Source organism: Drosophila sulfurigaster, chromosome 2R, assembly GCF_023558435.1.
Source record: "Drosophila sulfurigaster albostrigata strain 15112-1811.04 chromosome 2R, ASM2355843v2, whole genome shotgun sequence".
Taxonomy (NCBI): Eukaryota; Metazoa; Arthropoda; class Insecta; order Diptera; family Drosophilidae; genus Drosophila; species Drosophila sulfurigaster.
In genome coordinates, this window is record NC_084882.1 from 35,165,212 (window position 1) to 35,192,745 (window position 27,534).

Consider the following 27,534-nt stretch of genomic DNA (forward strand, 5'->3'; position numbering starts at 1 on the left):
TGTTAACCATCGATGGACACAGTTGTGTCATCAGCTGTTGTGTGTTGCGCGAGTGAATGGCTAAAATTGAGTGAAGAAGCATTTTCTTTTATGTACAGCGTGAAAAAATTATAATTTGTTAATATTACTGCAATAAACGCCATATAGATAGTGAACACACGTAGCTGCAAAAGGCGAAATGGTGAGTAAACTTGAATTGCATCGAATTTAATGGTTGCAGTATGCAAAATGTTCAAATTACATATGCTACGGTTGTTGCGCTTGCCACCGCAACATTGCAACCTGAGTCATCGTTTTGTAGGGCGCTGCAATTAATTAACTAATCGTTACCTTAAACTACATGCAAAACACAGATGCTGTTCATGCTGCTGTTCAGTCGACAGGGCAAATTGCGTCTACAGAAATGGTACATGGCCTATCCAGACAAGACCAAAAAGAAGATTACACGTGAGTTGGTCACCACGATTTTGGCTCGCAAACCGAAGATGTGTTCATTTCTGGAGTGGAAGGATTGCAAGATTGTGTACAAGCGGTAAGTGCGATGACGTGCTATAATGCCAATATACACATGTATAATCAATAAATGTATGTACAGGTATGCCAGTTTATACTTCTGTTGCGCCATCGAGCAAAATGATAATGAGCTGCTGACTCTGGAAATCATCCATCGCTATGTGGAGCTGCTGGATAAGTATTTCGGCAGCGTAAGTTTGTGGCAATTACATTCGACTACTACGTTACATATCTGAACATACTTACAGGTCTGTGAGCTGGACATTATCTTCAACTTTGAGAAAGCCTATTTCATATTGGATGAGCTGCTGATTGGCGGCGAGATTCAGGAGACATCGAAAAAGAATGTACTTAAAGCCATCGCGTCTCAGGATCTGCTACAAGAGGTCAGTACACCAGAGACATATGATCTATAACAAAACAAAAAAAGCGTATATACCATATTATATTGCCGGCGATATTGTTAATTGTTCTCTACTACTACATTTACTATATACTACTATATATTTATTCAAATTCGTTGGTTCTTAATTTTTTGTTTATCTCGTTAGTGTGTTTGTTTTCAATCAAAAAAAATTTCGTCATTTCATACATAAATCACTCGGTACATTTCCGTTTCCAAGTTCTATTTATAATTAATTATGTTTTTGATCTTCTTTACTTTTTCTCTAATTTTTGCGCAAAACGAAACTAATCGACTCTAAAAATAACTATATACTTTAATGAACATCTAACAAACTGAAAACAAACTTTAAAGCAAGAAGAGTTCTTCTACTCACTGCAATAGCTTTTTTGTGCGTTCAATGAAATTGTTATTAATTTTAAGTTGAAATATGTTTTCCTTTTGCATGCTTCATGCGAGCCTCAATCAAAGTTCCGCAACAAACTTACCTATAAAAGAAACAAATACAAAACAAACCATAAATAATCAGACGCAACAATTGTGAGAGTTAAAACATTTAACTTAAATGCATATTATTAGCACAGTATTGAGCTTGCCATAATTATAAACAAAAAACCGAAAACTTGTAAACATTTGTGAATCCTTGAAATCCTCTCTAGAAACAAAAATATCGAACGTAGTTCCGTCCATCGAAACATACAATATAAATAGCATATACTATATAGCAAATTATATTAGATGAATGTATAATTGCCATTGATATGTGTAGTCAACAAATGTGTAGTACAATCTTATGTGTATTGCTTGAACTAAAACTATAGAACTTTAACCAACAAAAAAAAACAAAAAAAATGAAGAAGCTACTCATCGAATTTTCTATTTGTTTTGCATGATCTTTGTAGTTGTTGTTTGCTATTTGTTGTGTTGTAGCATTATCTGCATTTTGTAGTTCCTACTAACTGAATAACAACAGTCTTCATATATGTTTATATGTATTACAACATGAATATTTCAACAATTTAACAACATATCAAATGCATATCTCAATGTGTAACCATAATACCCTCTCTCTTGTTATTATATTACTATTAACGCTTACCCTACCCGCCACTGCATATATCGATGTTAATACAACCATTCAACAGGACTTCAATGAGTATCTGAACTAATCAGAAAAAAAAGAATACAGTGTAAAAAGATGAAAAAAAAAGATCATTCGACATAATGTTGTATATTGAAACACAGATCCTTCAACAATTATTTTTGCAAAGAGCACCAGAGCAGTTTTTTTTTAGGCCCGATCGTGAAGGACTTCCTTTAGCACCCGATATTGGATATATATGATAAATGTATTTAGGATTCATTCGTGTTTAACCCGAAAGTCGTTCGTATCCAACCAAAAAAAAAAACAAAAACAAGCCGAGGCTGTAAATATTGCAAAAGCTTTTCCCGGGAGTAGTTTGTGATCTCGCCCCCTCGCCCGTCCTGCTGCTGACCCGCCCCCGGCACGCCCAGCGAGCTTTTAAAACGCATACATGCATACTTACACACCACACACACACATACAAAGCTGTGCCGTTCTTCTTCTTTTAACAACTTTAACACAACACACATACAAATCACAAAAGCTGTCTCACACAACATACGTAACGTACACAAACACACACTTATACAACTGCTACTCACTTTTATCTATGTATCTACTCTTCTTGTTCTTATTGTTCTTATTCTCTGTACTCCAGGACGAAGCTGTTGAGGGCACTTTAAGAGACATTGGACTACTCTAAAAGATAAAACAATAAAAAGAAAGTTAAATACGTAGAATGTAGTTGATATTACACACACACACAAACACACACGCACACATGCACGCCTACGCCAACACCAATACACTCTCTTTATCTATCACACACACACAACCACACGCACGCACATGCAATTGCCTAAACACGAACACACACACGCATACATAAGTATTTTAGAGTAGAGCGCACTGTATGTGTATGTGTGTGTGCCTGTGGGTGTGTTGGAAAGCGAGTGCTGGAATGGGCGTGCGTGTTTAGTTTAGCGCTACACAACACTTGATAAGTGCAATTAGTTCTGTCACACACAGTGAGGCTAAAACAATCAAACAAAAGTAAACAAAAAAAACTAAAAACTAAATTCAAAACTTCATCTGTATGGCGCGGTAATTTTTCCCCTCTTCATCCTTAGACTTTCGCGTAAACGCTAATTAATTAATACCCGACATCATTATAAGTACTTATCTTCTTCTCATGTGCGTTTATTAATTTAGATACATAATTAGAACAATCATTCCAAGACCATCAAAAAAGCAATGATGTTTATTTTAAAGCAGTTGAAATCTAGGGAAAGAAAATGCAATACTACAATATAGAAAAACAAGAAGAAAACAAAATATAATAGAAAAAGTAAGCTTTAATATTTTGAAACAAAAAAAAACATGCGGATAATATACGTATCGAAAATGAAATGTAAACCTTTTTTTAGTAGTAAATAATACATATTAAAAATAACAATACCAATAGTTTATATACAAAATATATATATAACTCTCTATATACATATGTGTGTTGTACATTTTAGCCAAATTCCTGTGTTTTGTATTCAATAAAAAACAAACTGAAATATTTTTCAAAAACTCCAAAATTGTATGTATGTACTTGTATGTAAAAATAAAAAAACAAAATGAAGTTATGTACGTAATATGTGCTTAGAGGTAAGGTTGAACGGTGATCGTATGTACTCTTAATTTAAATTAGTTTTAATTTATTTTGGTTTAATTTGTTAATGGTAAATTGAGTGTGTTTGATGCTGCCTCGAATCACTGTTCTTTAATTTAACTGTGTCACTCTGTCTCTCTTTTGCTTTGCTCTCCAAACAAACCCACTCTCTGTCGCTCTCGCTCTCTCTCTCTTTGTCTCTTCAGCAGCCCATCCGATGAAAGTGTGCAAATTTTGGTGTCCCTTTTTCGCTTATTTATTTTAGATTGCCGTAGTTATTACATACTTTACATATATATATACGATAATTAGGTGCATATATATATTTATGTGTTAATTAATTTCCCCCTTTTTTTAATGTTTGTTGCTCGACATTCATCGAATTGTGAATTACATAATGAAGATCGCATTTCCATTTTGCAGGATGAAACACCGCAAAGTTTCTTTGATGATCATGGTCTTGGCTAAAGCAAGTTGCTGATATCTCTTTGAGCTCCCTTTAAAGTCGCCTTAACTATTGCGTGTATTTTTTTGTGTACTTGTATCCAAAACATAACCCCAAATTCAGTATATCGTCTATGTCCTTTTTATGAATTAATGATTATACAATTACCAGCTAAAAATTTTTACATAAACATATATCTTATACATAAATGCTGTTAAACATATTTACCTATATACTATACATATATGTATTCATTTATTTATTCAAATGTACTCGTAGCCCATTCATTTAGAGCAAATTTAATTTGCCCCAAACATATAAATATTTAAACAACAAATAATAAGAGAAGAGCACATTTAACAACAATCATTGTTATTATACATACCTGTGAGAGGAAACGTGGTGCCGTCTACAGGCGTCTCTCTATGGCGCTGGATTTATTTACTATAAAGAAAATGATCTAACAACAACCCACACATTAAGTGTAAACATTCATATCGAGACTAAATCATTAAGCGAATAAATACATTAACTGTGTGCTCAAATATACATACATAACATTTAATTACTAACTGTAACATGCACAAAACAAATAATTTCACTCATCGCCGATTCAATTGGTTGACTTTTTGTTGCACCCTCTTCAAAATAAATGCGTATACAACAAATAAACTTCATATCGAGCGTGTTCTTATTTTCAAACTCGTTAAGAGTTGGCCTCTTTGCTAACGGTTTGTTATAAAATGGTTTGGGAATTGGCTAGCTGCGGTTGTTGTCTATGCTTAGCTTAACGAAAGTCACCAATGCTGCTAATTGGAATAATTTAAGCAAATAAGAACGTTTTTAATAAAGTGATCTAAACATCAATTGTTTTTTAATATGCAGCGGTCATGCTTGTATTTCAGTTGAGTTGTTTAGCAGGGATTTTGTTATCAGTATTAAACCAGAGGGCATATTAGATATTGCACCTTTTTCAAAAATTCCTACCATATCTAATGCAGTGTAACCAAACTGGTAATTTTGATTGTGATATTGTTTTTCGAATTGGAATAGTATTTTTTTGAGATCCGGTCACTCTGTTGTGGAGCGATGGGAGCAGGCGACAAAACCCGAACGGACACGACACGAGAGAGCAACACAGCGAGAGAGTTAATGAGTGAGAGAGCGAGCGATTTGTGGGCAACGCTCCCGCTATTTTCCCACTGTTGTTGGTGGGACTTTTGCGCTGCGGCCGCCAAATTTTTCAACACGCCGAATTCGCGGCCAACAGCAGCAGCAACGACAGCAGAGCAGCAGCCGAGTTGAGTGGAGCGAAGCTAGCGAGCAGTGAACAGTTTTCGGCCCCAGTCAGAGCGCACCATCGTCTTCAGCGAAGCACAAGCACAACACACAAAAAATCGCTAGGTGTGTACGACGTTACGGGGGCACTGCTGCTTGCCTTTGCTTGCTGCTGCCACACACAGAGAATACAATTTTCACATTTTCACACAAGTGGGAAAGAAAAAAAAATGTACAAGAAAAGAAGAAAAACTTGAAAACGACGTTCTACACTTTGTGCAAAATTTTCCATAAACAATCGCAACGCGAAATCACAAAAAAACGTAACGAATATTTGCAAAATTGAGCAAAAAAAATATAGTGAAATAAGAAAAAATCAAAAATCAAGTGCAAACTCGACAAAAAAAAAAGGAGAAAAAAAAAACACAAGAGGGAGAAAAGGAAGAAAAGCAGCAGTGAAATGTGTGTGTAACCCCAAATGAAAATCAAAATGAAAATGAAAACGAAATAGAAGTAGAAAATGGCAAATAATAATTGTAATTGTGCAAATTTGCAGCAACAGCAACAGCAGCTTCATCAGCTTTGCGAATTGCCATCGACATCGTCGTCGCCGTCGCCATCGCCGTCGTCGTCTACGTTGTCCAGCTAAAATATATGGTACATAAAATTTTGTGTCTGCGCGAGTGTGCGTGCGAGTGTGTGTGTGTGTGCATGTGTATGTGCGTGAAAATTACGTTGTCATATGTGCAAAGTTCGGTCAGCGTAGGCTGAAGAAGCGTTTTTTGTTTTTTTGGCAGCCGCTGAAACAGCGAAGAAAAAAACCTTCAAATTGCAGTCACTAAACTCAACCGCAAGTGTTTCGATGTTTTTGGCAAAAATTGTATATGCACATACATAAATACATATATGGTTATATACACATGCACATACATACATTTAGTCATGTACATGAAGAAAAGACACGCATTCAAGGACTTTACTGCTCTATATGTGGGTGTGTGTGTGTGTGTGTTAGTGAATATATATACTTGTGTGTGTTTGGCAAGGAATCATCGTACATCGTATCAGCAGGAGTAGCCGAGAGGCAGCATGAAAAAAATTCTCTATCTATTGCGATTTGCTCATGCGGCTCGAAAAGAGCGAAGTGCGCAACGGTAGGCGAAGGGGGCACGGCGGAGGAGGGAGAGCGAGAGGGAGCAAGCGAATAGTAGGGATAGCTGTACGCTAGAGGGCGGCAGTGGGCAGTGGGTGCCAAGCATTTACGGCTGCTGCTGCTTCTGCTGCTCACACACACAAATGGTGGATATGTATGCGTGCGAGCGAGTCGGCTGCTCTCACCTTCCCTTTCATTCTCGGCAGCATCATCAATAATTTCATTTAATTTCAAACAATAATTAATTATTCACACGCTGCAATTCTCCAGCAATACAATGTGTGTGTTTCCACTGTGCAGACAGTGTGACTGTTGTTTCGCTATGTAGTGATTTATCCTTAAACTTGGCCACTTTTGCACACAGTTAGCTTACGCTTTGCCTTCGCCTCAGCTGTGGTGAACTGTGGTGAGTTGGCGAGTGCGCATGCCACCTGGTGACCAGGACATGAACATAAACCTCCCACGTCGCGACAAACACACACACATAGCTATGCATTTGTATGTATATATTTATACATATTCTGCTTCTTGGTTGTTGCTTCTACTTTCTTTTTACTATTGTCCATTTAAAGTTGGAAAAAATCCAAGTGTGCCTGTTATAAAATTAATGCTCAACTTATCGAACTTGTCCTTGACTTGAGCATAGTTTGCTTAAGTGCGTGGGCGTTGCACACACACACACAAACACATTGAGAAATATGGAATTTACTCTTTATAGCAGAAATAGTGATAACAATTGACATAGTGTAGTGCCTACTTTTAGGGGCCATATATGCAATTTGTTTGCAAGTTTTTGTCCAATTAGAAAACTTATAAAATGCAATTCCAATTGAGCTGGTTCATGCTCTCTCTCTTTCTTGCTCTTTAGCTCGCTCTCTTGACACGCTGTTGATATCATATTTTTGCCAGTTTTATTATTATATGATGTGCCTACTACTTTCTTTATGTGCGTGTGAGTGTTGTGTGTCCGTTGGGAGCAATGTGTGGTGGGGTTATGTTCGCTCAAATAAAGGGTATTTGCAAAACTCACCATACTCACCACTCTCGCTCTTTAGCGCGCGCACGCAACTCTCTCTCTCACTCGCTCGCTTTGCTGGCTCGTGTATATTATGTTATCTGGAAACTTTTATTGCCTGTCGTCGACGTCGTCGTCGTCGTCGTTTTTGGGGGTGCGGCGCCCACGTAGCGAAAAGGAGGCACAACTAAACTAAAAGAGGGAAAAACATGCTCCAACATTCCAACATTTTCACTGCTGCTGTTCACAACGCGTCTGCACAAAATTGTGCGTGTGTGTGTGTGCGTGTAGAGTGTGTGCGTAAAACTAAAACAAAAGCGATTCGAAATAATCGAAAATAATCGAATCGAAAGGAAACGAAACCAATCGATACACACGATATGTATATTTTTCAATTGTGATCTGTTTTTCTGTTTTCGTAGTGCAACGCTTGAAGTGCAAACTCAACGTGAATTGTAAATAAGTAACAAAAAGTATAACAACAACAAAGAAACAAAAGAAACAAACAAACAACAACAAGCACTCCACCAAAGAAGTATATAATTATAAATTTACAACTATAACTACAACAATGATATACATATATTATTAGCAACCAATAACTATTATTAAACAAAACGTAAACTTAAACCTAAACATAAATGTAGCCTTCAAAACAAAACCACGAAAAGCACAAAACAAAAAATACAACAACAAGGTTTATAAATCGAAATTAAGGTAAATAAATAATCATTGGAAACAAAGTAGTTGAGTGGCTGCAAAGTGACGCAGAAGGGGGCGCAGAGGGGCGCACAATTCCGGCAAGCAAATGTCTGGATAAGCACAACAAACAACCAGTTGACCAATGGATGAAAATGCAGCCGTCGTCGTCATTTTTGTCGTCGTCGTCGTTGTCCATTTGTCATCGCTATTGTCGTCAGCAGTCACAGTCTCAGCAGCAGCAGCATCAGCCGCAAACGCAGCCGGAATCGGTGACGCTGCCCCAGCAACAACAACAACAACTTCAACTACAACAGCAAAAGCAAACGCAACAACAACAACAACAGCAACCAAAACACCAAAGGACAAGAAGAACAAGAGCAACAACAGTAAAGAGAGTGACAACAGCAAGAGTCGAAGCAGCAATCGAGAAACGCAATCGGTATCGTTGTTATCGATTGCTCACGCTGCCATCGCTATTGCAGTCGCTGTCAGGAACAAGCACAAGAAGCACAAGAAGCTCTGCTCTGCCACTGCCTCAGCTGGCTGCGGTTTAGTTCGCATCTCCAGCCATCTCTATAGTTAGTTGGACAAAGCAACAAACAAACAAAGAAAGTAAACAAACAAAAACCAAAACGAAAACGAAAACAAGCAAAACTACAAAAAAAACCCATCAGCAACAAGAGCAACAAGAAAACACCAATTAAGCAACAAACGCTTCTCTCTATATAACAATTATAACAACAATAGTAGTAACAATAGCACACACAAAAGTCTCGTGCCAACCACAACAAGTAACAACAACAACAACAAACAACAAGAACAACCAACAACAACAACAACAAGGCCAATTCTTAACGATCCCCACGCATTTTTAGTGAAAAAATACCAAGAATACTAAAAAAAGAAAAAAAAGAACAACAAAAATACTAATAACGGCGCCGAGGCCGCCAACCGCCCCCCACCCGGAAACTGTAGCTCTGAAAGCAGTAGCATCCAAACAAAATGGCGGATGGTGGGCATTCATTTGTGAAGAAGACATTTCATAAGCCAACTTACTGTCACCACTGCTCGGATCTGCTCTGGGGCCTCATTCAGCAGGGCTACATATGCGAAGGTGAGTTCAAATAATTACATCATTTCAATTTCTATATAGAACACTATTTTGTAAAAAATTTGAGTATTTAATATAAGAGGATAGTCCTCAGATATCTTCTTCTTAAACGAAAATTAACTTTTGTATAAAAGGAAATTTAGTAAGAAAAGCAACAATTAAATTAATTACATCATTTCTTTTCAATTTCTATGTGGAGTACTTTATTTCGTACCAAATGAAGTGTTAATAATTTAATATTAGGATATTATCTATTCACCTCACACGTACATTAATTAATTATTGTATAAAAAAAAAGTTTAGTTAACATAATTACATCACTTACTTTGAATTTCTATATAGAGCACTTTATTTTCTCCAAAATTAAGTGCTAATGCCTTAATATTATGATATAAGAGTATAGATCTCAGCTCTCTTTGCCTCAAACAAAAATGAATTATTGTATATACAAAGTTTAGTAAGGAAACAAACAGTATGGATCTCATAATCTATTTGTTTAGTATTTACTTTTAATTTCCATATAAAGCACTTTATTATTTATTACAAAATAAAGTGTTAATGATTTAATATGATGATATAAGAGTACATAAGTTTATAAGTACAGAGATTTCAAATCTATTCACCTCAAACGAAACTGAATCGTTGTATATAAAAGAAATAATCTTGTCTAAAAAGTACTTTGAAGATATCAGCCTCAAAGGATGCTTTTTATATAAGTTCATTTTAGTTAATCGCCAAACTTTGGTATTAGATAATGAAAGAGACGCTTAAACTAAATGAGGATTACTAAAAATACTTAAATTATTCGTTGTTTTCAATACAAAAATTTGCCTCAAAGAAGATGACCTGAGAAATTATTCTTTTCATACTTCTTAATAAACGATTATAAGTACATGAAAGTAAAAGTAAGGTATAACAAGCATAATATAAATATATAAATATCATATCATATAAATATATGATAATTTTTAAGAGAGTATTAAGAGTACTAAGAGTATTACAATTTAAAAAATCTACCCAAAAATCAAACCGTTTCTATATATTCCAAGTGAGACCTTAAGAACCCACTTGCACCTCTTATATTGATCTTGGTGATGAGATCATAGCGTCAGTTTATAGTTGTGGCTGTCTATTTTTCTATGTTATACAAACGATAAATCATTCGAGTCCACATATAACTTTCACTTTGATATATAGATTTATTATTCTATATTTATAAGTGCACATATAGCCAGAGATCTATTCTTGATCGGGGCAACAAACTGATTCGTCAGTCATAAAAATATATGGAAACTAGTTCAGACGCATTTTCCATTGATGTATAGAAGATGTGAATATGAATTTAGAATTTCGAATGCAATGAAATCGAAACTAGATTTAACAATATTTTCTACTTAACGTGAAATTAATTGATGTGCTGATCTTCTCCACTTTGCTATGATCTTTTTAATGTTCTCAGTTAAGGTCTGTTGACTTATGGAACAGAAAGAATGAAGAGCCAAGTGAAGTGAAGTGTCGCTCAGCCGCATAAATGTGATCGTTAATAATTTGTTAGTTGTATCGTTTGGCAAGCGAAGCACTTGAAATTAATGAGCACTAAACGAGCTGAGGAAAAATTGAGGAAACGCAAATCCACACACAACACACAACACAACAAAAGATGTAAAAATAGTACAAAAATAGTACGAATGTCTTCGAAAATACATTTTAAATTGCCATAAAGTTGCCATAAATTTTTGTAAAATTTTTACACATTGCAATAATGAAGTTCGTTCAATGCTAATGATCATTATCACATGCTATTTGTGGCCAAAAAGTGTGCGCATTTGAACTTTACCAACTACATGACGAACGACGAGCGCAACGACGTCATATATTTTGTATATATATACTATATATATTGAGTATACGTCGAGTTGGCCGTGTGGCCAATTGTGGCAGCCACAGACACACAGTTTAGCCCCCGCTCTCCTGAATTGAATTTGGATGCGAATTTGAATTTGAATTTGAGGCCAGGTCGGAAGAGGTCGGGCCAATCCCAATTGGAAGCGTGTTAAGCGCTTCGCTTTACGACCAATTTGTTTATTTGAGCAGATTTCTGGCTATTATTATAATGATGGCAACGCTTTCTCGTTCGCTCGTTCAATTCCGTTCAGTTTAGTTTAGTTTAGTTTAATTTGCCAACGTAAATTGTTTATGCCCGCGGCTCACGAGGCAGCCGTCGTCTCTCCAATTCTCGTGCCTGTTTCCCGCCTCCAATTCAACGGCGTCAGCTAAATTTAACACTTTGTTGCAAGGTTACCAAGTTGAGTGTGCTCGACTTTAGGGAATTCGAAGCATTTGGAAGGAAACTAAGTTGAGTATGCTCGACTGCAAAGGAACTCGAAGCAGTTGATGCGTTTTGAAAGGTGTTTCTAGGATTCTAGTTTCTAACTTTAAAGTAAAATACTTTTCATTTCACTTTTACGAAGCGCAAACAGCTTACCATAGGGCAGAAGAGTATTAAAACTTTTTGACCTACGAGTCTTAGTTGTTTTGGTTAACAATCTGGTATATTTTGTACTCAATGGTATATTTTAAATGTAGTATTATATCAAATAAACTTTTTGACCTACGAGTCTTAGTTGTTTTGGTTAACAATCCGGTATATTTAGTACTCAATAGTATGTTTAAATGTAGTATTATATCAATACAACTAAAACAGTCTTTGGTATATTTGCAGTATTTTTGCGGTATATTAATTTAGTATTTATAAAAATTAATACTGTACTATTTTGCTCTATTTTTTGGTACATACAATAATAACTATAGTATTTAAGATTCTGACAATTTGGTATATTTCGAACTCAATGGTATATTTTGATAGTGATACTCTATTAATAAACCAAATGGAGCCTTCGGTACATTTTTAGAATTTTTGTGGTTTATAGTATTACTGTAGTATATTTTAAAATACCGCACTAAATTTGCTTGTATTCAAATGCTATGGTATGGTATATTTTAAATGTCGTAAAATATTATTATACCAAATAAAGCCATTTGTTATATTTATATAATTTTTGCGGAATATTAATTTGGTACATTTTCAAATTTTTACCGCACCATTTGGCTTTTATTGATAATGAGTAGTAGGTATCTTACATTCGAGCACACTCAACACTAGCTTTCTTACATGATTTTTAATATTTTCATAATATGAAAACTAAAAGAAATAGGCCTTCAATTCTACTTTTATAATGTTAAGTCTTAATATCATAATTTGCATTATAGTTGTCTTTTTTTAATATTCTTAATACGTTTATTTTACTCGATTGTAAAACTTGAACTGCGTAGTAGCAACAGAAGTTTTGACAACAAATTTCTTGCCTTTATCTCAGACAGCCAGATGTAGAAACTGACATAATAAATAAATAAATTACATCTTTAACAATGGCTGTTGTAATATGTTTGAAGAGTTGTTGCAATTGACGTTTATGATGCGAGTGGAGCGTTTGCAAAATTTTCGTAGCATAACCGCAGGCGCATCACGCATACGCAACGTTGGCCGTTGGCACTAATTGAGTTGCTGCACGGCTAATTGCGAATGAGACAAAACTCGGCAATTGCAACTGCAACTGTTTTTCGACAAGTGAGAGAGAGAGATAGAGATGAGGAAGAGAAAGAGAAAGAGAGAGAGAGAGCGATTGCTAGATAGAGAGAAATCAGAGTCGCCCACACAGTTGCTAGGCAGGCAACAGTTCTTCTGCTGCTCTCTCGCTCTCACTCTTTCGCTCGCCATCTCGCTCTCTTCAGAAAGTAGGTCGAGATGCACTCACACCCACTCACACTCACACACACATACAAAGCACAGCTGCAGGCAACATTTCAATTGGTTTTCAAGGGTTGCGGGGCAATGCAAAAGCAACAGCAAAAGCAAAAGCAGCAGGTGAGCATAAGAACCAGAAATTGAATGTGTTGCAAGCCGGCTGCCGCTGCCACACACACACACATATATTATATATAGGCCTACAACACACACACATACACAGTAGTTGCTCCCTCCCTCCCCGCTCTTCGCCTTGCTGCTGTCTCTTTGCTAGCCGATAGCAACGAAGGGCTAAAAGTGCGTCATCAATGGCCGCCATGAATGTGGCGGAACCAAAAGCAAAACCAAACTGACTGCCAGCCAGCCAGCTTGCCATATGCCCCAAATGGAAGGGGGTGCGAAGGGAGGGGGGAGGGTGTGCTGCCGTTTAATTACCTTCTACTCATAGCCAACAGCCAAAGCTGTTCATTCATAACGAATGCGCCAACAACAACAGAGAAAACTCGCAGCGAATGAAAACTGATTTTGTTGTTATTCAAAGAGGAAGCGCAGAGAGAGGGAAGGCGGAGGGAGGGGCGTTGAGAGGAGGGTCGTCAGTTTGGCTGGCGCTTCGCATCGAATGAGTCCTCAAGTGGCACTGCTGACGTTGCATGCCACCACTCAAAATTGTGAGTCAATACATTTGGCTATTTGTGATCTATTTGCCAGCACAAAGCACAATGATCGACGCAGAGATACTCTATAAATGAACTACAAAAGTTGCAACGGACAACCGATGAAAGTGCAACAAGTAGAAGCATGTTAGGGAGAGCATTTTAATTATTATAGACAACACTTTTCGCTAATTTACTTTAATCTTTAAAATTGATTGTATAGAAATTAGTTTAAATTTCAAGATTGTATCTAATGAAATCCCTCATTTTCTATTAAATTCAATTCATAATCATAATTTGTTTAACTTAAAGTAATAACTATGAAATATCTAAGCGATATTTTGATAGAAATGCTTATTCTATTTCATTAGCAGCTCAAGTTTATTATCAATATTTGTTAGCATAAACTTTAGTGGATGATATAAATAATATTTATAGAATTTTAAAATTTTTCACTAATTTATTGCCAAGAATAGACTTTCTAATACATGCAGAATTAAATATATTATATGATTTACTTATTATTATTTGTTACTTTTATATAATTTTATTATTTTTATTATATAATTTTCATAAAAAGTTGAGTTCTTTAATTTAAAGTTTAGTCTGAACTAAATTGAATGGAAATTTAGTTGATGATGACTCTTAATATTTAAGCCTAAAAGTTTATTAAATAAAGAGTATTGATCTTCCACTCTATAATTCAACATATACGGCAGCATTTGTTTGGATGTGTTTTGTATAGTGAAATTCTTTTCTAAGTTGAATGGCAATTAGTTGAGCTGTGGCCCAAACTATCCACAGTGCAAGCAAATGTTTACAGGGTATGCAAATCGAATCTCTCTATCACGCAGCGACGTCAACATCGACATCTCAGTCGCCGTCGCAGTCGGCGTCGCAGTCACTGTTGCTGTCGTTGTTGCTGTCGCGGGTTGTGATAGTCATCGAGAACGGCACGACGCCACGACGCACGCGATATCCTTGACTGTTGCCTTGTGTGTGCTTACGTACGTAGCGAGCGTGCTCCAAGTGCTGCGTCTCACACACACACACACCCATACACATGGAGAATGACGGAGCAACAACAAGTTATATTTTTTTGTAGCTGTTTCGCACATTTCAATTGAATCGAATTGAAACGGAATTGAATTGAAATGAAATGGAATTGAAATCCCACTTTATAAATTGAAAGTGAAATAAGGGAAAACTTCGAATTGCAATTTCTCGCATTTAACTGAAATTTGAAGTTTGAACTTAATGTTAATGTCAAGATCAAGTGCGCACCACATTTATAACGCATATGAATAATGATTATCGAATATGTGTACTCGCATTATTCATGCGTCACATTGATCCAATCATTTCTATATTTAAGAATTTAGCTATTTTTGAGCAACGTTGTTTTTTTGTGGCTGTCAGGAAGTTGGCCTCTAAATTGATTTCCTGCTCGAAACTGACATTCGATTCGCACTCAGTGAGTGTGTGAGTGTGACTGTGAATGCGAGTGCGAGTGTGGATGTGAGTGTTGTATGCAAATATCAATTTTAATTGTTGCTATTGTACTACGCATGTCAACTTGTTCCTATTCAATTGCCACACACACACACGTTGAACTAACTGTATACACACACTCACATTCATACACAAGCGAAGTATACTTGCCAGCTTGTGTGTGTGTGTGTGTGGCTTGACAAACATTTTTCGCCATATTTCTTTGACTTTTACTTTGAGTACTTTTTAGGCGATTTCGCTTTATGTTTCCTTTGTTATTGTTGTTATAAAAGCAACACACACACACTCTCTCTCTCTCTCTCTCTCTCTCTTACGCACGTACACAGGAATACGCACACAAACGCAAAGAGAGCGCGCCCTTGTGCAAAAGCCAAAAGCGAACAAAAGAAATTTGTAAAAGTAAAAGTGTGTTGAGTTTCGTTGAAATTTCCCAGCAAAACATTCTCCAAAATTTCCCTCGCGCTTATCTCCACACACACACACATGCACACGAATAGTATATATGTATGTGTATATGTGTGTTTTTTCGGGTATACATAATAGCAATGAAAATGCACAAGAAGACTTTTGCTAAATAAATAAAAAGAAAAAACTGTTAGCTTGTTATTTATGCCTGCTGCAAAAATATCCGATTATATTTCACTCTCAGCCAAAAGTGGCAGCTGCAAGTGTGTTGTGGCCAAAAATGCAGATGCCACTTGGAGCAGCGAGGAGCGTGCAACATGCGCCAACAACAAGCTGCTGGCACAAGTGAGTGTACTCACAATACTCACACACAAACACACACACACACACAGTACTCACACTCGTCGTTTATTTATATAGCTGAAGCAGCAGCAGCAGCAACTAAAATTCATGAGTTCATTCATGACGTCAGAGCGGCAGCGTCAGGTCAGCGGCCTAGTTTTGGTGCCTGCACACGCATACATACACACAGTTACATATATGTATATGCACACACACACACACACATAGACACATGCATAGATAATTATGATTGCTCTTATATATAAAGCGCCTGCATATGCTTGCAAAGTGTGTAAATTCTAAAAATAACCAACAAAAAAAAAACATTCGAATTTCTATGTTTCACACACACACACATGGCTGCATGTGTGTGTAGCTGCAATGCTTAAAGTTTTTTGATGGTACATGAGCTTTATGGCAGCACCAGAATTACTTTAGGGGCGGGGCTGCGGGAGGTAAGCTTAATGGGCAGGTCTGCCTGCCATTCACACACTTACACTAGCACATGCACAAAGAGCGCGAATCGCAGCCAAAGAGAGCGCGAGCGTCAGACAGAGAAGGAGAGAGGGCTAAGGTCTTTTGTTTGCCCTGCATTATTTCAGCATTTTTGTTTTCGCTTTTGTGCGTAGCTCTCAGCAGCGTTTTCCTTTACTCTCTCTCTCCTCTCTTGCGGTTAGCCACTTAGCGCCTGCAAGTGTGAGGTTGTGTGTGTTTGTGCATGTGCAATATGCAAGTGCACGAGTGTATGTGTGTGTGAAACTTCAATGAAAAGTGTGCCCATGAACTCGAAGAACTAACATGGCCCTGCTGTGAATGGCGCTGAATGGCGATGACGTGGGATAAAATACCAAATAATATGCAAACGTACATACAAAGATATATGTTAGTATATAAACGTATATACATATGTATGTTATGCTACTAGAAATAAGTTTTCTGAAATTACGCAGCGTTTATTGCTGCATTTCGATAAGAGGGAAAACATTTATATATGTACTGCACACTCTATCAATTGAAATGACACTTACTATACCTTCTCTCTTTTGCTCTCGTTCTTTTCCTTTGCAGTTTGCAACTTTATCATACACGAACGATGTGTCAGCAGCGTGGTAACGCCCTGTTCCGGCATTGCGCCATGCATTATAAAGGTGCGTACAATTTAGTTATCATTTCCCACACTCACAAACACACACAGCAACACACACACACATACACAGACACATTTTTAAATTTAGAGCATCATAGCATAGTCATATCGTTGTCACATTGAATAACTTGGCAACATGTCATACTATATGTGTCGTTGGACAGAATCCCGTCGCCCATTGTTGGTCGGAGCCGACTCATCACAAGAGAAAATTTTGCACTGTTTGCCGTAAGCGATTGGATGAAACGCCAGCGGTGCATTGTTTAGGTAAGCCCACGTTCCCATCATCTCTCTCTCTATCTCCTTCCCTTGCCCACCTTTATTCAAAACAGTTTCATAGCAGTCACTTTATTTTATACTTCCTGTCACAGTCAACTGCCACACATCACTTTTTGATTGTTAACACATTTCATTGTTCTCGAAAATATATGTAAATTGCTTCTTACATAATTTATTTGCATCGCTAGTAAGATTACCTAAAACATATTCAACTTGTAGAGCTTCAAAATATGTGCAACAAATGCCAGTTAAGTTTAATGTTAGAAGAATGTTTAGCATATTTTTCAGAGTAGAATCAAACTAAAGCAAATAAGTGTTATAAGAAGTAATTGTATCATCCGTTACTAAAGATTAAATAATATTGTGTAGTTTAAAACTAGATAGCCTGATTATATGAGTTTCATAGCTGGCAACTAAAGTGATTAGTTAGTCATTGCAGTCAGCTCTTGTCACCAGTCTCATTTGCAGCAGTCCCATTGCCTGCCACAGTTTCAAAGCAGCCAGCTAACAAACTTTCTTTACTGCTTTCACAGTTTGCGAATATTTCGCGCATATTGAGTGCCAAGATTTTGCAGTGCCCGATTGCACCGAGAATGCAACATACGTGCCCGGCAAGGAGTTGCTTAATGTGAAGCATCAAGTGAGTATTAAACCGTAAAAAAAAAACACGAAATACCACAATATTAATAATGATTGATTGTTTTATAACAGCATCATTGGCGAGAGGGTAATCTTCCATCAACGTCCAAATGCGCTTACTGCAAGAAAACCTGTTGGTCTTCGGAATGCCTCACAGGTGTGTACCCCCCACATGGCGTATACTTAATAATACGTTAACGCTTTCCCTTCTCTCTCCTTCTCTCTCTCTTTGCTATAGGCTATCGCTGCGAGTGGTGTGGCATGACCACACACGCTGGATGTCGCATGTACCTGCCAACCGAATGTAATTTTGGTATACTACAACCTATCTACTTACCTCCGCATTCAGTTTCGATACCACGTACTGAGGTGCCAATCGAGGCGATCATTGGCGTCCAGGTCAAATCCAAGACGTCGCTGGTGCGCGACTACTCGTGTCGTAAGTACCGTCAAAACGGGATTCCCCCCAATCATCAAAACGTTCCAACTTCCCCCTTGTCACCCACCTCTCTCTCACTCACCCTAAATCAAATCAATAATCTAAGCTGCATCAGCTATCGATGTTGTGCACATTTTTGTACCATATATATATTGTATGTATGTATATCCCATCACCATCCATTCGGAACATCATCTCAAGCTCAAGCTTAAGTCAGGATCATCTCTCACTCCAAAACAAAACAAGAAAAAACCACATACGCAAAACAGTTTCTTCTCTTTTGTGTGTGTTTTCCCAACAAAAAATTCCGTTTTTTCAGCTGCGGTCTTTTTGTCTTTGGTTGATTTCTTTATTTGATTATTTATTTATTAAGTTGATCTTTTTGTTGTTTATTTTTTTTCGAACGTTTCGTTTTTTGGTTTTGATTGCTAGCCAGCCCGGAGCTCGATGCTGAGGCCGCGGCTGGTGGTGATGGTGTTGGTGGTGACGTTGGTGCAGCGGGTTTCGAGGGTCTCAAGCAGCTGCTCGAATTGCACAGGCAGCGACTTGAGCAATCGAAACAACATTTTTTACTTTCAACGCCGACCACGCCCACATCCTGTGGCTCCATCTCGCTCTGTGTCTCGCCAACGCCCTCGTTGACAGTCGGCAACGAATCGAGCCACGATCAGGGGGATCAGCAAACGGAACAGGAAGAACCCGAACCCGATGACGATGACTATGATCTGCAGTGCAATACAACGGAGCACGATAGTGCGGTGCCAACAACAACAACCACGTCGAGCAATGTGCTGCAAAAGTCGCCTTCGACCAACTCCTCGCTGCATTTGCTCTACACGAGCTTGTTCCGCAAACTGGCCCACGGTCAGGGACGTAGTCGAGGTCGTCGTCGTGGGGAACTCTCCGACGATGACGGAGACGTCGATGACGATGAGGTCGATGGCGGTGTCTGTGATATAAGCGGAGGAGAGCTGAGCGACGAATACGATCACTGCGATGTCTCGTTGCGCAAACGTTCGGCGCGGAGAACGCAGCGTGAGGTCAGCGAAACGGATTATCATGGCGACGTTGAGCTGGAGACGGCGCCGCGAGAGAGTTGCTATGAGATCTCATCCGATACGGGTGGCGAGCTAACGAACACGGATGAGCTCGACTCGAGCATGAATCTGATCAGCAACCTTAGCTATAATAGTAGTAATAGTAACACCTCAAACACATCTGCCAAGGCGGCTCCTGAAGCTCATGCTGCTACTGCTGCTGCTGCTCCCGGTGCTGCCGGTGCTGCAGGACACGCCTTAAACCCAAAGACTGCTGCTCTACTCAAAGCCAAGCCGAAACCCAAGCCAAAGACCATACTCAGTGCGCCCAAGCACAGCAAAGGCGGCTCGGTGAGCTCACCCAATTCCAGCGATTGCTCCTCGGCATCGCCAGCCCAACTGCAACTGCAGCAGCTGCAACTGTCGCCCGTGGGTCGCAGCAAATCGTTTCAGGAGCCGGGCATTGCCCGTTACAAGAAGTACGGTCGTGGGCTCTTTCAGCGTCGACGCTCGAAACGTTCGCCCAAAGGCGGCACCAAGAGCAATTACAGCCTCGACAGGCTGTCACAGAACATTGAGATCACCATACAGGATGAGGATGGCAACTATCAGGCATACGACGACAACTTTCACACATTGGCAGCCGCTCGTCGTCTGCCTCATCACGATACGACGGATGGCGACGATGATGTGGAGTATGAGGATTTGTATCTGGATGAGCGACTACGCGGCGGTGGCGGTGGTGGCCACAGTGGCGATGACATTGCCGGCGATATTAGCGATGGCGGCGCCAGCAGTCGATCCCGTCGTTCGCACGACGACGATAATCAGGGCCATGTCCTGGGACGTCTGTTGCGCCGTGTTCGCGGACTCTCCGCCGGCTGGCGCAAGCCGCGTTACCAGAAGCGCAGAGGTGATTAAAGCGTCTTCTACTTTTGTAATACTCTACTCTACTCTAACAGCAAACGAACTCGTGCCAGCGTCTAGTTGCTAGACTGACTCTCAGTCTCAGTACTCGATTGTCTCTCAAGTACTCGATTGGCTAAAGTTTTCTCGTTATTGTTTTTGGTTTTGGTTTTTCGTTTTTCGTTTTTTTTTTGTGATCTTCGTTTCTAGTTTTGAGCTAACAATTTTGCTTGAGTTTCTTTTATGCCTTTGATTTTGCTTTTTGTTCAATCTCAAATACTAATCCGACTAACTCAACTAATCCCACGTATCATCATGCCATACGATCGCATCATTTCGCATTGCATCATGTCGCCAAAAAGTGAAAAAAAAAACATCATCACCAACAGCAATGTTTAAGCTGCGCTTACAGTTTTGTTATCGATATTCCGATATTTTACACAACACCAAAAATACTAGTTGAGAGCAACCTAACAATGGAATACTAAAAGTTGTACTATCGATATTTCTCTGTTGAAAAAAAAGCTCACAAAATACTGTAACAGCAGCTTAAAGATTGTAAAAGCAAGGTTGAAATACTAGAAAAAATTGTGTTAACAATATTTCTGGTATTTCTTTGTTGTCAAAAATACCGTGAGCACAGCTTAAGCGTTGTCCTCATCACAACACTGCATGTCCATTTAATGCTAACACTTTATCCGTTGCTGCTGCGAGTTGTTTTACTGACCTCCGAATTGGAACTGTATCCTTAGCACGCAGCATATCGGAGGAGTTCAGTAGCGGAGATGCGCCTCGCTTCAAGGATGAAGAGTCGCTGGGCAAGGCCGAGTCCTCGCATGGCATGAGTGCTGCTGGCGCTGCTAGCGGCAGCGGAGGAGCAGCAGGAGGCGGTGGCGCTGGTGGTGGCAGCAGTGGGGCAGCTGGAGGTGGTGCAACAGGTGGTGCTGGCAGCGGTTCCTCCACTTCGGCACACTATCGTGCTGAGTCGAGTGGCCACAAGTCGGACAAGTCCGAGAAGGATCGCGAGAAGAAGGAAAAAGAACGCGAGGAAAAGGATATAGGTAAGTCAAGAGTTAGGAACATTTTGTATCTAATATACGCCTAACTCACAATAATTCTCATCACAGAAATGATCAAGGTCTTTGATGGCAACAACTCATTCCGGCGGCAGCAGTATCGTGCCATCATCGTGCAGCGAACGTACACGCTGGAACAATTACTGACCACCGCCCTGCGGGCCTTTCACATCACCCGTGATCCGCAGGCCTTCTATCTGACGGATCTGTATGCAGCCGCTGGCATGGAGGACGCACCGCTGCAGGATCCGACGCCAGTGCTGAATTTGACACACTTGGAGGGCAAACGACCCGCGATGTATCTCAGGTTTCACGACCGGGACAGGGGCCATGTGCGCGTCTATCCAGGCAAATTGCAATGCTCATTGGAGGATCCCTATGTCAGTGTGCCTGTCGACAATACGACAGTCATCAAGGACTTGATACGCGACGCACTCGACAAGTTTGGTCTGCAGGACAACCAAATACAGGACTATAGGTAACACTTGAGGGATTTATTAGATTTCTCCTTTCGCTAAACTGTTATTTCGCACTTTATAGATGCTCGGAAGTTCTGCTCGATCGCGGCGTTACCGAGCGCATTCTTTCGTGGAACGAACGGCCGTGGGATATTATGAAGCAGCTGGGCAAGGATTCCATACGTCAAATGGAACTGATGCGCTTCTACATGCAGCACAAACAGGATCCCCATGGACCAAACATTGCCCTCTTTGTGGGCAATCTACCCACAGGACTCTCTCAACGCAACTACGAGCAGATCCTCAACAAATATGTGACCGACGAGAACAAATTCACCAGCATTGGACCCATCTACTACGAGTACGGCTCGGTGGTGCTAACCTTTGAGGATTCCCAAAAGGCGGTAAGTGCTCTTAGCTTTGCTTTCGTGCTTTCTCTTCACTTTACTACGTAAATCTCATGATAGGTGCGCGCTTTCTACAATTTGCGCGAAACGATTATTGAGGACAAGAAGCTGTTGGTGCTGCTGCTGCCGAACATTGAACCCAGTATGGTCCCATCGGACGTCAGACCGCTGCTAGTCTTTGTGAATGTCAAGTCTGGCGGCTGTCAGGGACTGGAGTTAATATCGAGCTTTAGGAAACTCCTGAATCCGTATCAGGTCTTCGACTTGGACAACGGCGGACCGTTGCCAGGGTAAGTCGGAAAATGAGCCCAGAACTTTATTTGATCAGATCATAATCATCCTTCGCCCCGCTTAGCCTCTATGTATTCCGTCAAATCACCAACTACAAGATCCTAGTGTGCGGTGGCGATGGCACCATTGGTTGGGTGCTGCAGTGCCTGGATAATGTTGGTCAAGACTCGGAATGTTCTAGCCCACCGTGTGCCATTGTACCCCTAGGTACAGGTACGTATTTCCTAAATTACTAGCCTCTTCCCCCCATTTCCCTTCCGACTAAGCGCTAAATTTCTTGTCCAGGCAACGATCTAGCACGCGTCTTATGCTGGGGCTCCGGCTACACCGGTGGCGAGGATCCCCCTCAATATGCTGCGCGATGTTATTGAGGCGGAGGAGATACGTTTGGATCGCTGGACCGTTGTCTTCCATCCGGAGGATAAGCCCGAAGAGCCAGCGATGAAGCCGCCCGCACAAACAACCGGTAAGAAGAAGAAGGCTCACCAAGCACATCTATCGCAACAAACAAATCAGCATCATCAATTACCGGCTCTGACATCGAGTGATATATCAGGTCATTTGATGTTTTCAAAATTTTCTTTCTATACTTTCTATATACGTTTAAACGTTTCATTGTCTAATAATCTAATCTAAACGTCCCCCATAACCCAACAAAATCCCAAAATTTTAAAATACCCTGTGAGCTAGTGAGAGATTTAGTTGCTCTCATTTTCTAGCTCCGATTCGTGTTTTATTTTAAGCTCTTATCTCTTGCTGTAATATTCAAAAAGCTTTGAATTTCTATCGTTAATGATAAGTATTCCCATTAATGATTCTTTAACAGATTCAAGTGTTTTAAAAATATTGTAGAAATATAATTTGTGTATAACTTTAGACCCGACTAGGTCATTAAATCGAATCCTAACCTCAAAGTAAAAGAAACCTAACCTAAATATAAATTAGACCCGAGTAGCTTCCATTTCCCTAACCCAACAGTTTGGTAGCTGATGATAAATGCTGTTAGTGTTGGCTGTGTATACGATGTTTTTATACACAACTAAGCAATGCATGCCCCTTAGGACCCTAGTTGTAGTTGAGTTAAGCTTAAAGATCGCACCAACCACCAGGGAGTTCAGGTAAAGTATTCCATCAAGTTCAAGTGGATCCAGATGTGGGATTGGTAAACCTCTGTCTCTCGATGTACATTTTGTAAATTCAATGTGTCGATGTCATATGTGTTTGATGTGTTGATGTGTGCGTTCCCAAAAAAAAAATGCAAAATGTGCTAGCCCAACTTCCTGTTTGACAACAATTTTGACTAACGATCTATGCTGCTTTCGGGGGATGTTGTTTAGGTGGCGCCCAAAACGAGGACAACTCACAGATCTTTGTGATGAACAACTATTTTGGTATTGGCATCGATGCCGATCTCTGTCTGGACTTCCATAATGCACGCGAAGAGAATCCCAATCAGTTCAATTCCCGCCTACGCAACAAGGGCTACTACGTGAAGATGGGATTGCGCAAGATTGTGGGTCGCAAGACGGTCAAGGACTTGCAGAAGGAGCTGCGGCTGGAGGTCGACGGCAAAGTCGTCGATCTGCCACCAGTCGATGGCATCATCATTTTGAATATATTGAGGTGAGTTCGAAAAGAAATACTCCCATCACAACTTTTTATTCACGCTACAAATTCTGCGGTAGCTGGGGAAGCGGTGCTAATCCCTGGGGTCCCGACAAGGACGATCAGTTTAGTACGCCCAATCACTATGATGGCATGCTGGAGGTTGTGGGCGTTACAGGCGTCGTCCATTTGGGTCAGATACAGTCTGGCATTCGCACAGCGATGCGCATAGCACAGGTAAATCGCGTATACGACACGTAGCTCTTAGCACCATTATAACACATTTCTCTCCTCTCCTCTCCGCAGGGTGGACACATTAAAATCCACTTGAACACCGACATGCCAGTGCAAGTGGATGGTGAGCCATGGATCCAGAGTCCTGGTGACGTTGTGGTCCTCAAGTCAGCGCTTAAGGTAAGTTAACTTTTTCGATTACATTTTCTTTTTAGCAAAAGTTAGGCATGCATGTTTAAACCGTTGAGTTGTTACAGCATGACTGCTTCTTATTATGATTAACCAAAACGTTTTTGCTTTTGTTTGAATAAAAATACTTTGTTCATATGGGACTGATCATAGCCAAAAATGATAAACATGAGCACCAAGCACCAAAAGTCTTTCGTTCAAAGCGCTATTCCATTGTTCTTTTTTTTTTTGGTTTCTCTACAATTTCTGCATTTTTTTCTGATTGTACACCTTCCCAAGCCCAAATAAAAGCCAGAATCCACAGTTCACGCGTGACAAACTTGATCAATAAATATTATATATGTATTAATATGAGTCCAAAGCACAGCAATTTATTTTAAGTAGTTTGTGGTAAACTTTTCATAGGGAATCGTATAAAACAGTGTTAAAGATATATTTATTTCTTCTTAAAACAAGAATTTCATTTCGAAAGACGTTCCGATAAGTAGGCTTTATTTTTGTGAACAAGAATCTGAAGCAGCTTCAATCAATTGATAACAAATTATCGATATTCCGAAGCAGCAGTATTTTCGTTCGATTAATGTTGAAGTCGTAAATATTACGTTTTAGAAATTGTTGATTAGATTCGAAACAGTAATTGCGAAGAGTAATTGAATTATTTTGAGTAATTGAGAAATGTGTTTGATTTTATTCGTAAATACTGTGCATGCAACCAACAGCCCCCGCCCTAGTCCAATAAAATAAACAAAACTGTTGCAAAAGTTTGCGAACTACATTTAAGTGACTAAGTATTTGTGCTAAATGTGTTTTTGTGTCATTTGTTTTTTAATTGTTGATGGCAAGATCTCAGAAAACCAATTACGAAAAAAATGAAGATTGTGTATGTTCGATATTTATTCAATTTTTAATAGAGCACCTTCTCAGCCCGATAAAATAATGCCCAGAATCCATGTATATAAAAATAATACGAAAATGTTGCAGTAATCGTTTTTTTGTTTGTTGTCTACTATATTATATATGCTTGCAGAAGTGGATTCAAATTGAAATGTGTAAATTAAGTCCGTTAACCTTTGGTATATTCAAGGCAAAATTAGTAATATTTATGATCAATCTGCAAGTCTGTATATTGCGCTTCGGTATATCGAAGAAAGCTCAAATTTCTTGTTCCTTTTTGTGATGTGAAGTTGGTAACACTGCCAAAAATAAATGCAAGGGAATTGTTTGTGGGTGAATGAGGGTGTGCGTGTGAAAGAGCTAGTGTGTGTGTGCGTGTTTGACGTTGAGTCGCCTTTGACAATGTGTGTTTTATGCTACATTCAGGCCACCATGCTGAAGAAAACGAAGAGTAAGCGACGTCTGACGGAGCCGCATATATCGCCGGCAGTTCTCAGCCTCTCGCTGCAAAATGCACCTCAGCAGCAGTCGCAGCCACAACAGTCATCTCACTCGCACTCGCAACAGCAGCTTCAACAACAACAACAGCAGCAGCAGCAACAACAACAGCAGCTGTCATCTGCCGAGAATGGCGACAAGGATGCATCGTCGGTGCCGCCATCGCTGCACTTGGGCAGCACATAGAGTATGGCCTCGGCATATACGTCGTCCGGTCTGCGATATTGGTTCTCCTGTTTTTTCCCATAGGCCGCAAAATATAAAATATTGAAAATCAAAAAAAAGAAAATAGTAAATAGTAATAATGAGAGAAAAAGGAAGCTCTGTCAGTTGTCTCCACATATAAATAATAAGCACAAAGCCATAGGAAAATTGAAGTTGAAACTTAAAAACAAATATAACTATTATCCAAATCTTCCATGTCTTCAAAACCGATATGCATACATACTAAATATGAAATACTTGTGAAAAAAAACTGAACTAGATGAACGATATAAGATAACATAACCAAAAAAAATATTGTGAATAAACTGGTGCGAAATTAGGAAAACAAACGTCTTGATTGCCAAACCTGCTAAACTTTTTATAGAATACTAAATATGCTATATACTCGTACTTACTCTCGTAACTATCTTTAGCCTCTCCCCACCCACTGCACAAGAACAGCAACAAAATAATAAGAAAAAAAACAAAAAAAGAAATGAACAAAACTGAACTGTGACCACCGCTTAACTAGCTGTAATACTTGAACTCACCACCAAATCAAACTCACCACACCACACACAATCACTACTACACCAGAGACCCCTTGAAGCTGTCTATGATTTTTTGGTTTTGGTATTTTTTGTGTTCGTTGCTTTCGCTCATTTTGAATGCGCTTAGCAAAGAAGAAGCAACTCTCATTTGCCATATTCTATATACTGCGAGTCAACATACATACATACATACGTACATACCAAATATATATATTTTGTATTTTGCAATCATGATTAAAGCTGTAATTTAGTTAATTCCAATTTTTTGCATTTTGCTTGTTTTTCCTTTCGATTTATTATTGCCCATGTTATAAGTGCAATCAATATAAATGCTAACCGAATAAAAAAGTGAAAATACCTTTTCTTTTATTTTACTTAATATATATTTCTCTCTCTCTCTCTCTCTTATCTATTTTTCTCTATATATTTTACCTATATAATGTGTGTATATAACTACTACAACAACAATTACAAACAACAATATATACATACAACAATTTTCACACGGACGCTTAATTTGTTAATTTCAACATAACCTGCAAAATGCAACCATGCAAAATGATTAACTTGAAACTAAACTTGCATTAATTAATTAATTA

General features: G+C 39.1%; 2 protein-coding genes and 1 long non-coding RNA gene across 7 annotated transcripts; 2 read left to right on the forward strand and 1 right to left on the reverse strand.

Moving 5' to 3' along the window:
* The first annotated feature begins 31 nt into the window (after positions 1–31).
* On the forward strand, positions 32–4,782 carry LOC133837527 (AP-1 complex subunit sigma-2). 5 transcript variants are annotated; one of them, XM_062268320.1, is made up of 5 exons: positions 32–181; positions 354–532; positions 596–704; positions 762–899; positions 4,064–4,782. In XM_062268320.1, exons 1-5 carry the CDS (start codon positions 179–181, stop codon positions 4,139–4,141), a joined length of 507 nt encoding a protein of 168 aa, XP_062124304.1. In that variant the 5' UTR covers positions 32–178; the 3' UTR covers positions 4,142–4,782. The 5 variants fall into 5 exon arrangements, with proteins under 5 accessions (XP_062124304.1, XP_062124306.1, XP_062124308.1 ...); XM_062268322.1 differs by lacking the exon at positions 4,064–4,782 and adding an exon at positions 2,659–3,534 and having other exon boundaries at positions 33–181; XM_062268324.1 differs by lacking the exon at positions 4,064–4,782 and adding an exon at positions 2,062–2,334 and having other exon boundaries at positions 33–181.
* A 353-nt stretch (positions 4,783–5,135) lies between these two features.
* Positions 5,136–26,890, forward strand: LOC133837519 (diacylglycerol kinase theta). Its single transcript, XM_062268309.1, is given in 19 exon segments — positions 5,136–6,040; positions 7,974–9,367; positions 17,150–17,229; positions 17,393–17,495; positions 18,041–18,147; positions 18,219–18,303; positions 18,385–18,585; positions 19,018–20,535; positions 21,281–21,589; positions 21,656–22,082; positions 22,145–22,466; positions 22,530–22,759; positions 22,825–22,973; positions 23,046–23,101; positions 23,103–23,226; positions 24,098–24,383; positions 24,446–24,602; positions 24,672–24,779; positions 26,109–26,890. Coding segments are annotated over 18 exon segments (4,632 nt in total). The 5' UTR covers positions 5,136–6,040; positions 7,974–9,255; the 3' UTR covers positions 26,367–26,890.
* LOC133837530 (uncharacterized) lies at positions 25,879–26,997 on the reverse strand. The gene is made up of 2 exons (XR_009893815.1): positions 26,801–26,997; positions 25,879–26,413 (listed from the first exon to the last, which is right to left on the reverse strand). It is a non-coding gene; the product is annotated as an uncharacterized LOC133837530 (long non-coding RNA).
* Positions 26,998–27,534: the final 537 nt, after the last annotated feature.